We start from the raw sequence: 11,615 nt of genomic DNA, 5'->3' as shown, positions 1-11,615 counted from the left end.
CACCTGCCAGGGATACCTGGTTCTGCCTCAGTGTGGGATGGAAGTGGGGAAAGGAGGCTGGACTAGATGACCTCTCAAGGCCTCTCCAGCCCTACACACAGAGATTTAGTGACTTGCCCAAGGTCACACACTGTCTCTGGCAGAGCAGTGACTCTCCTGAGTCCCAGTCCAGTGTGCAAAGCATGAAGCCACCCTACGTCTCTCCCACTTTAATAGGTTTGTAGAGGTCTACAGCTTGCCCAGTAACGGGAATTTCATGGCCAATTCTGTTGATGCCCAAGGACAAATAGAATCTGTCTCACTCCACCTGGTTAGCTCAGCATAGTTAAGAGAAGCAGTAAATGGGTTTTTTTCTGTCACTAAAGCAAACAGAAGAAACTGAACATACAAGCAGCGGGGAGTAGTTCTACTGAGTAAGATGTTATTTTTACACAATCACTTTTCCAAGTGTAAATTCTTTCAAAATTGCTTCCATTTACTAAAAGAAGCTGTATGTCTTCCTCTAGCAATCATGGCATAAATGCCCCAACTACTCAAATGAATAAGCAGCACTGAGAAATACTGCACAATCAAAAAATAATTGTTATTTCATCATATGCATAACGGTGCTTATGTCATAGAATCATTGAAATGTAGGACTGGAAGGGACCTCGATAGGTCATCTAGTCCAGTCCCCTGCACTGAGGCAGATCATCTCTGACAGGTTTTTGCTAACTTGTTCTTAAAAATCCCCAAGGACTGGAATTCAATAACCTCCCTTGGTTCCATGCTTACATATCCTTACAGTTAAGAAGTTTTTCCTAATGTCTAACCTAAATCTGACTTGCTGCAGATTAAGTCAATTACTTAATGTCTTTCCTTCAGTGGAGAACAACTGATCTTTATAACAACCTTTTACACACTTGAAGACTTATGTTCTCCCTCAGCCTTTTCTTCTCTAGGCTAAACATGCCAATTCTTTCAACCCTAACCTTTCCTCATACGTCATGTTTCTAAACCTCTTTTTTTTGTGTCTCCCCCCTGGACTCTCATCCATTTGTCCGCATATTATGCATTAATGTAAAATGTAAAACAAGTGTCTTGTTTCTCTTTTGAAATCTGAAAGCAACAAAATTAGAACTCCGGACATCACCATTCTATATACTGTGATGATGTACAGTACTGAATTTGTGGAAAACCTAGTGAGATTTTTAAAATAGCCTAAGCAATAAGAGGTAGGAAAGTATATAAAACTTTAAAAAAGTACACACTATTTATTCACTTTTACATTTCAGCTACACACTGGACCCACTTACACATAAGAACCTATGCGTTTTATTCTAGTCTTAACATACCTTCTCGTTGGGAGGGTCGGGACAGGTGTTTCTCGGACAATGGACCGGAATCATTCTGGTGACATGGTGAACCCACAGTTCTAGGACCAGATGAACTGGTAGCTGTCGTGTCTGAAACCAGAGTAACACCCATGTAAATTTGAGAGATGGGAGAAGCGCTTTTGCTTTGTATGTGTCTCACTTTAACCTCCTCTGAAGGTAAACCAGCACAGCCCTGATCAAATGTGTCTCTAATGAAGACAGTGCTTTCCCAAGGAATGCCTTAAACCACAACCCGTTGAGCACCAAACCACTAATTCTAACCCAAGATGAGCTAGTGTTCAGGGCACTCTTTTCAATTTGAAGCGTGGCTCTGCTCTGAACAACAACCCTAGAAGTACCATTATGGGTCCATGTTTGCGTCTGATACAAGTAAACTAACTGCCAGCACTACAAACTCAACCTGGGGTCTCAGAGTCAGGCGCTGGGTTCTCTCCTGCTCATGCTTCTGCAGTAATGGATGCTGAAAGGTAAAACAGTCCCTCAGTCACACCTGTGCAACTCCATTTAGACTGAGGCTGCACAGGTGTAACTCGGGTCAGGGCCTGACCTGCGGCATCTTTGCCACTGGGGCTGATGAGTCAAACAAAATTCAACTTGGATTCAGGGTTTGTATGAATGGCAGATCGCCATTAGAAAAAATCTGCTCCATTCACTAGTAACTACAGCAAATTTGCTAGGAAATAACATGAAGCCCCATTATGTCATTATTAAAGTCCCTTTTCAGAGCAGCACTGCATGTTTAGTAGGTTACCTTGTCTTGATCACTGGGCAGCCTATAGTAGCTCTGCTAAGACACAAATGACTGACACCAAACAGGAAGGGAGGTGCAGAGTACATTTTTAATTTGGGGGACTATTTTGTTAAGTTCTTGCAATGTGGCAAAATGAACCACAGAATTTCCTGTTGCTGAGTTCTCTGAATCCTGCTACTAAGTATTCCACAGCACCCATGTTACAGACCAATAGGAAATAGTCTCCCACATTAGTTATTTCACGTTTGAGCACTCTGGTGTATCCTATGAAGGCTTATCTACACTTAAAATGCTAGCAATGCTTCAGCGCAGACATTACCTACACGAATAGGAGGGATTCCCCCATCAGCACTGGCAACCTCCTCCGCAAGAGGCAAGCTTGGTCAGTGGAAAAACTTTGTTGTTTGACTCATCTGGTGCTGTCTATATGGGGACTTCGGTCAGCTTAACTACAGGCCAGAGTCACTCCTGAACAAGATAAAATAGCTATCATAGTGCCACTTTCCTGCTAGAATCTTCTTAGCCACGCCTCTAAGGGCACGTCTACGCTACCCGCCGGATTGGCAGGTACTGATCGATCTATCGCGTCTAGTGATCCCTGATCGCTCTGCCGTCAACTCCTGTACTCCACCGCGGCGAGAGGTGGAAGCGGAGTCGACGGGGGAGCGGCGGCAGTCGATCCCACGCCGTGGGGACGCGAGGTAAGTCAACCTAAGATATGTCAACTTCAGCTACGCTATTCTCATAGCTGAAGTTGCATATCTTAGGTCGATCCCCCGCGCAGTGTAGACCAGGCCTAAGGGAACAGTATACAAATACCTCTATCAATGGATCACAGAGTACAGATTTTTACTGACAAGAATTCACCTGAACTTGATGTAGTTCTTCTGGCTCTTAATATTGGATAGCTGCCAACCTCTAAGGACTTGGTTAAATCAAGGTCGTGCAAAATCAGAAGATACCCAGAGGAAGTGGAGATCAACATTTTTGAACAGTCTGGTGTCAGTCTCATCCGCATGAGAAAGCGGGTGTGAAAAAACTTCTTGTGAGGACATCCTTCTTCGGTGCACCTGGACAGTGCAAAATGAGAGAGATGATTAGGGTCAAGATTGGCAAAAACAGGAACCTAAAGTTAGATTCTGAAATCCACAAGTCAATTCATAAACACATGAGCTGATCTTCAAAGTGCTGGGCACTGTGTCCCCCCCACTGACGCATTCACCATTTGTACACTCTCTTTTGGATCTCATTTAAACTGGACTTTATATGGAGGGTGGGAATGCGCAACGTGCACACTTGAATTTCTAAACTGATATAGCACATTTTCAGCTTTGTTTCAATCTGACCTATACAGCCTCCTTTGAGTTGTTAGATCTTCATCCCAATAAGGCAGTCCTAATTCTTGATTGTCACCATTGGCTGATGAGCAATCAGTGACAGAATTTAAGCATGTATTAAGTTTCCATTCAGAGCAAGAGAGTTTCATCCAAGATCAATGTATCTATTTTAAAAGAACCCTACCACAGTTCATATATTTAATGACCATACATAACCCATATTCACATACCTGTTGGTGTCCCAAATGATCACATTGCCATCAAACCCTGATGTTACTAGTAGTCTGGTATTGGTGTCATATTCAATGTTCTTCACCCAGCTCGTGTGACCATGTAAAGTGCACACTTTTGTGTTTAGCTTTCTCAGATCCCAAAGTGCTATCGTAGTGTCATCAGAGCAAGTTGCAAACAGTCGATTATCCAGAAACCTGTGAAGTTGACAGACAGTTAAATATTGTAAAGCAAGCACAGGCTTGTCTGCCTTGTGTGTCTAAGGTGTTTCAGACTTAGTTATTCCTGAACTGAGAATTATGATTTATAAAAATAAAGCTACACACAAAGGACTGATGGTTTGCAGTAGCAGACAGTTTAGTGATGTGACTCTTACCACTCTTTTTGTGGCAAAAACGTAAGTATCAGTTTCATATTCCATTGCCAGGGACAAACTAAAGAGAGCAGCTAACAAGATCTATGGAAATAGAGCAGGGGAGGGCAATATTTTTTCATAGCATGGACCACATCTTAAAGACTGTCTCAGGGATGTCCCATTGGTGGTTTTCATAGATTATCAGGCCAGAAGGGACCATTGTGATCACCTAGTCTGAACATGCCACAGGCCTTTCCTGAATTAATTCCTGTTTGAACCAGCCATATATTTTAGAAAAGCATCCAGACTTGATTTTAGAGATTTCCAGTGATGGAGAATCCACCACAATGCTTGATAAGCTGTCCCAATGTTTAATTACCCTCATTGTTAAAATGTACGGCTTATATCCCATCTGAAGTTGTTTAGCTTCAACTTCCAGCCATTCGATCTTGTTATACCTTTGTGTGCTAGCCTGAAGAGTCCATTATCAGATTTCTGTTACCCACGTAGGTACTTACACACTAGTCAAGTCACCCCCCTTAACCTACTCTTTATTAAGCAGAATAGATTGAGCTTTTTGAGTCTCTCACTACAAGATGTTTTCCATTCTGTAAATCATTCTTGTGGCTCTTCTCTGCACCTTCTCCAATTTATCAACAGCCTTCTTGAATTGTGGATACCAGAGCGGGATACAGCATTCCAGTAATGGTCACGCCAATGCCAAACACAGATGTATTGCCACTCCCTGCTCCCATTTGAGACTGGTCTGTTTATACATCATTAGCACTTGCGGCCACATCGCTGTACATTGGCTTTGAGTGCAATGACCACTCCCCCCTGCCCCCCCCCCCCCCCCGAGTCCCTCCATGTCCCACTACTTGCTACCATATCTTTAGCAGATTGCAGCATAATGGCTGGCCTTTTAATAGACATATGGAATGAAGCCACCGCAAGCCAAACTGCCATGGAAGATGTGCGGTAAGTGTTTATTGGATTTATAAGGCTTGCCACTAAAACAGGAAAGGGGCCCAAAATGTGTCTCAGGTAGCACTGGTGACATTGATCTCCCCCCGCCCCCAAATACTTTTTGGGCAGGGGAATAAAATAAATTTCTTAACTAATGGTGAAACAAATACTATTAAAATAGTCATTTATTTCTTTACAGATATATATATAAGCACCCAACACTGTACTATATAGCCTGTCATCCCTGGGGCAACTAAAGCAATTGCTCGTGTGGAAGATGCTAGGAAAGGATTGACTGTATTTTTACCTGCATTTTTGTACAGTTTAGCAGGTGAAAGCTAGAAATTAGCATCACGTGACCAGCCAGCTTTCAGACCACCATTAGTAAGAGACTCCCATCGGGGAGCCTCTTTATTAGGAGGGATATTCTCAAGGCTGTCAAATTTCATTTAGACCTCCAGCCTTCACTTTGGTTTCAGAACAGCTCCGCTTTTGTCAGCAGGCAGAGTGCTGAAAGATACAGGAATCCTCGTCTTCACACTTGAGATTCTAGTAGGTTTCACTGAATTGAGATGACATGGTACTGTTCTTTACTCTTTTTGCCCCTCCCTCCTTACCACTGCCTTTGACTCTTCCTCCCATGCTGTCCTTTCCATCCCTGCTGGACAAAATCACTAGCTTCTCTCCATTCAAATCCCTCCTTTTAAAAAAAAAAAAAAAAAAAATCCAGAACACATTTTCTGTGAAGCCTACCAATATTAGCCCATTATTAAACCCTGTCCCACTGTAAAAGGGACTCACCTAGCGGAGCTAGACAGTGCATTTTATGCCTGAAATATTTTCTGGCTAAGTCACAAACTCTTTGGGGTTTTATACAGCACACCACTGTCACTTAAATAGCCAAGCAAATTAGTAAGGGATTTTGACCCAAGCACAAGGAGACCTCACCTCATTGTGACCTATAATATTACTGACAAAGCAGATTGTTTCAAAGTTTTGGTGACTGAAGAAAGTTAACAGTAGTCAAATTTTCAGAAGCGCTGCCACACAACTAACTAAATCTGGGCCGGGCCATGGTTGTACTCTGACACCCAGGGTAATTGCATTACTACCTTGATTACAAGAATTTCTGAAAGTCTGGCCCAAAATTGGCAGAGAAGCTTATAAAGATGCCTTTCAACAATACCGGAGAGTTAGTCCAGCGAAGAGCTGATCATGATATAGTGAAATATCACTTTTATCCTCCTAGCTTAGTATTTCCTTTTTACTGCGACTCATGAAAATGTTTGAAGACACTACAGAGGTTTTGGCTTTGTTTCTTTTTATTGATCCAGAGTGTTTGTAATATCCCCAGAATCTTGAATGCGAACACTTCAGTCCCTACTGGTTTTGTCTGTAGTTTCCTTCACTGCCTATTGCAGGGACCAGCATGAAGACAGTAAAACTCTGGGAATATTGCTCACCGTGGCTACAAGAGCCAGCAGAGGGAGCTCTGTACAGGATTGAACACAGATTTAAAAAAAACGGTAACAGGAGTGAGACAGACCTGTGCAATTTGCTCCTAGGCTTTGCCATCATAGGAGATCAGGTCTACCTTCCTCCCACCTTTCTCCAATCACTAACTTCTGCTAACCTCATTCTTCTAGTTTCTTGGCCTTTCTCCCCATCTTCCTCCAACCTCTCCCTACTTGGTCCTACAATTTCATCCCCTCCTTATCACTTCCCTCCACAAAAAGCAATTTAAAATCTTAAATAATTCCATACCAAAATGTCTGCACTAAAAGATCGAGTTGTGTAGTGAAGCATTCAAGTGCCATGGAATGCCTGCACAGCTGGAACTCCACCCCTTCGTTCCTCTGAATTATGATACAGTCTTTAATGACATCCGGACACTTTTCTCGCGCAGGACCCCTGCCTCACTCAGTGCACAGGCTGGACTGAACAGTGAACATGGCAATTCAATATTTAGTTATTCTCAGGGTGGAATAATATAAAGTCAAGGTGATTTAAGCCACTGGATTTTTTCTAAAAAGCCATCGATTTAAATCAGGTTTGAGGCTTTGTAAAACTAATTTAAAAATTTGTGCTACTGCAACTTTAGATTAAAATTTAAAGTGAACTAATTTATAAGTGCTGTTTTTCTAAATGCCACTGTTGGTACAGTATCACTGCAATGTCACAAAACTGCTGGAGGCAAAAAACACAGAATATTGAAAGTGAAGGTCTGGATCCTGCAAATGCTGAAGATAACTTTACCCACATGACTTGTCCCAATGGCTTCAGTGGGACTATCAATGTACTTAAAGTTACATTGCATGTGCGCAAGTGCCCGCAGCATCAGGGATATCTTTATTGAAAGCATTAGTGTCAAAATCTGTCACTCGAAAACAAAATTACTCCACGTTGACAGTGAAAAAGTTATTTAGACTTCCGACCCATTTAACAGTTATTAACTAATACACTGGCCAGTTTCCAAAAGCAGGGCCTAGGCTCCTAAACCTATATTTAGGCACGTAAAAGTGGGATTTTTCCAAAAATCCTAAATCCCATTGACTTCAGGTTGCAAACCCCGATGAAGTAGCATAACCTGGTCAAAACATTTCAGCTTTCTTGGCTTATGGAAGTTCAATATATAGGAAGGTGGTGTTAGCCTGTGCTATATTTACAGGCATTTGCCTATCAGTTTTATGTCTGATTTTGGGTTGGTCACAGAGTAAATATGCCAGTGAGGCCCCAGATTTTTCTTTTTCAGCACGGACAAAGATTAAGTGCAAAAGTTCTTAGAAGAAAAAAAGGTCTGTGAAGTCTGAAAGGATGCTAACTAAAATGAGTATACCAGCTTTAGTAATTTAAGACTACAAAACAGGAAGTAAAGAACTAACATGTAAATAAAAAAAATTGAACGTAAAAATATATTTTAAAAAGAAATTAAAAAAAATCTAAGAAAACCATGATCTTTACCCACCCTGAGTATCCTGACCATTCAATATGCTGTCCCCATACTTCATTCTCTGCACACCGACTAACCTATGCATGAAACGAGGCAGATGTACTACACACTTGCATCAGTCTATACACACCACCCAATGTCTGCTGCAAATGAGTATGGTGGCTCTCCATTATTTAGTGAGGAGACACATTGGGAAAAAAGAGTCAGGCACTTTACCTTCTGTCAAGTAAGACGACTTTGAAACGGGAGCGGTGCAAGACTATGGATGGTCTAGTCAGATTATTACAGTCATCAAATTAAGCACGTAATGCTACCAGGTGATACTTCTTTATCCTGATAATCAGTGGTCTTCAGACAAAACTCCTGGACCAGACCCATGACTTGACTAAATCAGTCTACAAGTATACACAGGCAGGAGACAGCCAATACCAGAAGGTTCTTTAATCTAGCAGAACAAGAGCCCAGGGTTGGAAGCCGAAGCTAGAAAAATTCAAACTGGAAATAAGGTGTGATTGTTTTTTTAAACAGTAAGAGTAATTAATCAATGGGACAGCTTAAAAAGGGAAGTGGCAGATTCTCTATCACTGGAAGTCTTTAAATCAAGATTCTTCCTAAAAATACGCGCTCTGCTTCAACCACAAGTTTGTTGGGCTCACTGGGTGACATTCTATGACCTACCCAATGCAAGTCCACCTAGATGAGCACAGTGATCTCTTCTGGCATTAAAATCTATGAGCTTGCTTTGCTTCAGCACAGAGGAAAATGACCAGACTGTTTGTGCTGTTGTAAGGGAGGTGCTTGAAACAATTAAACAGATCCAGAATAAAGAAAGACAGTGCAGCAGGGATTGGCTTTAAGGGGAGAGAAAGTTGTTGAGGTTGCAGCAAGGCAAGAACCCCAAGCCACTGAAAACGAATGGTGATAAAACACCGGCAACTTGTATTTTTCAAAATAGAAACCAGTTCTACATTGCTCAGTAACTATGTAAAAATGGCACCTTTTCACTCAAGGTGGACATGACTAAATACACTGGAAAGGACCCTGGTTAGCTCTATCCGGCCAACATAGTTATGGGCGAGGGAGCTTAATTCTAACCTTCCTTGCAGATCAACTCTGTTCCAGTCAGTTATCTTTACACATTAAAAAAATTACTTCTGTCGCATCATCATCCATAGATCTCCTAGGTAACTGGGTTGTACACTGAGGGCGTACTTGGTCTGGTTTATTGCTGTGTGAAGAGGAAAGAATTCAGCTCGACTCTGAGCTCATGTTGCATTTGTAGGGCTGGCAGGTTAAATCACCCCAGGTTTAGTTGTAAACTGAGCACATCTGATAAGAAAATCATTGTGATACAGAGCCCAGAACCTCATTAACCATCTTTACTCAGTCACTTTTCAGGAATAGAATATTTTAAGAATCCCAGGTTTGGAAATTTACAATATAAAGGAGGGCAGGGTATCAGAATGCGCATTTACAGCGGGTGGGATCTCTAAAAGCAAAAGCGGAGTTGACGGTACACCAAATACCTATAAACTAGAGGCAAATAAAAGACAAGAGTGAAGGGCTCTAGCAGGAAGGTCAATGCCATGTTGAGAAGCTCAATCCTTGCCCTTTTCCCACCATATGTCATGCTGGCCCATCTTTCAAAGCCACCTCAGGGTAGGAGTTGTCCGATCCCCACCTCTAGGAAGGATGGAAGAAGGTGCTTACTCACAGTAAAAACAGATGAAGTGTTGAAGGGGAAATAGGCACAAAGAGGTGAAGTGATTTGCTCAAGATCACACAGTAAAGCAGTGGCAGAGCTGGGACTAGAAGCCAGGTCTCCTGATACACAGTGCAGGCCCTTATCCACTATACTATATTGCCTCCAGTAACATTCCTCCTTCTAGCTAAATCTCAGGTTGAAGCAAGTATAAAGGGACAAAGGTGTGTTGTATGTACATGTTCGGTATTGCATTGCGTGCTTACTTAATTGTAACCTTGTCCATCAACTTTCTCCTCACACACAAACTGCAGTATGGTAACTGGTACAGTTATACCACATTGTCTGTTGACAAGACAAAAAAGCACAGAATAGCAGAGGACTGATCTGTATATCACTACAGCATCATGAACACATTAACACGTACAGTTAGGAAAAATGTTGGAGTTCTATTTACTCCAAGTTTGGTTTTGTTTCCCATGATACTAACCTGATATTATTCACACAGTCCTCATGAGCTTCAGAGAGAGTTTTGATGTGCTTTGAAGATATGGGGTCAAAAAGCAGGACCTCAGTCTGTTCACAAGCAACTGTTAGCACTGACCTGAAAAGCAAAAGAGGTATCTTGCAGTTAGTAAAGAGAAATGAAGGCTGCAAAGTTACCATTACAGCTGTTGTCACTGATTCATCTCTGTTCTATTGCTAAATGTGCACATTCCACAGATGGCTACTGTTCCGATTGGCTTTGTACAGTTACCTTCTCAACCCTTCCTACTTCATGATTGTACAGCGGAAATTGGTCTACTGCAGGGGGAGGCAACCTATGGCGGCACGCGAGCTCTTTTTCAGTGGCTTTCATACTGCTCGGGTCCTGGCCACCGGTCCGGGGGGCTCTGCATTTTAATTTCATTTTAAATGAAGCTTCTTAAACCTTTTAAAACCCTTATTTACTTTACATACAACAATAGTTTAGTTATATATTATAGAAAGACGTATAGAAAGAGACCTTCTAAAAACATTCAAATGTATGACTGGCATGCGAAACCTTAAATCGGAGTGAATAAATGAAGACTCGGCACATCACTTCTGAAAGGTTGCCGACCCCGGTCTACTGCTTACTCACTTACCAAATCAATTCCTCTACTACCTATTCAGAAAGATTCCATCTCCCCTACAGCCTGGCTGTTGGCATACATTGATGCACAGCTGGTGTAGTCACTGGACAGATCACATGATCTTTTTAATTCCATGTGTTTTATATGCAGTGTGGTTCTTTTATAGCTATTGAACTGGTATGTTACCTCATAACATTTGATGACACAATTAGGTATATTTTAGTACAGTTTTACAGTGTTCTTTAAGGGTACTTTGCCCCATCAGTACAGTACTTTATATTCTAACCTAGGAGTTCCTAGGTGGGAAAGTGTGCACTGATTGATTAAGGATTATTGTCTGTAATAAGGACAGGAAAAGAAGGATGAAGAGTAGTAGTGAAGATATGGGTTATATTCCTGTGTGACCATGGGCATTTAACAATCTTCCTCTAGCTATACAATGGGAATACATGCCTCTTGGAAGGGTACTGGGAAGCTTATTCATTTATGCGTTGAGCTCCTCAGACAGAAACCTCTAATACACACGCAATGGACAGTAGTCGTACTTAATAAGTACATTTGGAACACAGGTGAGAACTCTAGAATCTGGGTCATGTGTCACCACCCTGCCAGTTGTAATGTATGTGTTTGGATCATTTCAAACTAATACACATGAAGGGGTTCTGTAATCAGCAATCAACCAGTAAATATTTGACATTTACCAATACTAACCAAACCAGATAATTACTTCATTTCAGGCAACTGTTTCTGAAAGTCAAATTAATTTGCTCTCATCCCTTTCTCTATAATAATTTTGAGTGGGGTAGCTGCTCACTTGGGGCCTGATCCAAAG

General features: G+C 41.7%; 1 protein-coding gene across 1 annotated transcript in view; it reads right to left on the bottom strand.

Annotated features, from left to right (window-relative positions):
* The window catches only part of DCAF10 (DDB1 and CUL4 associated factor 10), a 29,241-nt gene that overhangs the window by 11,932 nt on the left and 5,694 nt on the right, over positions 1-11,615 (bottom strand). Inside the window, exons 2-5 of the mRNA XM_005309190.4 lie at positions 10,159-10,272; positions 3,695-3,892; positions 2,995-3,197; positions 1,335-1,445 (exon numbers count right to left, since the gene is read on the bottom strand). Coding sequence (XP_005309247.2) covers positions 1,335-1,445; positions 2,995-3,197; positions 3,695-3,892; positions 10,159-10,272 — 626 coding nt within the window. The remainder of the gene's footprint in view (positions 1-1,334; positions 1,446-2,994; positions 3,198-3,694; positions 3,893-10,158; positions 10,273-11,615) is intronic.

The sequence above is a fragment of the Chrysemys picta genome, chromosome 6, assembly GCF_011386835.1.
Source record: "Chrysemys picta bellii isolate R12L10 chromosome 6, ASM1138683v2, whole genome shotgun sequence".
In the NCBI taxonomy this organism is placed as follows: domain Eukaryota; kingdom Metazoa; phylum Chordata; order Testudines; family Emydidae; genus Chrysemys; species Chrysemys picta.
Note: the sequence above shows the minus strand (reverse complement) of the source record. Positions and strands in the feature narration are given on the sequence as shown.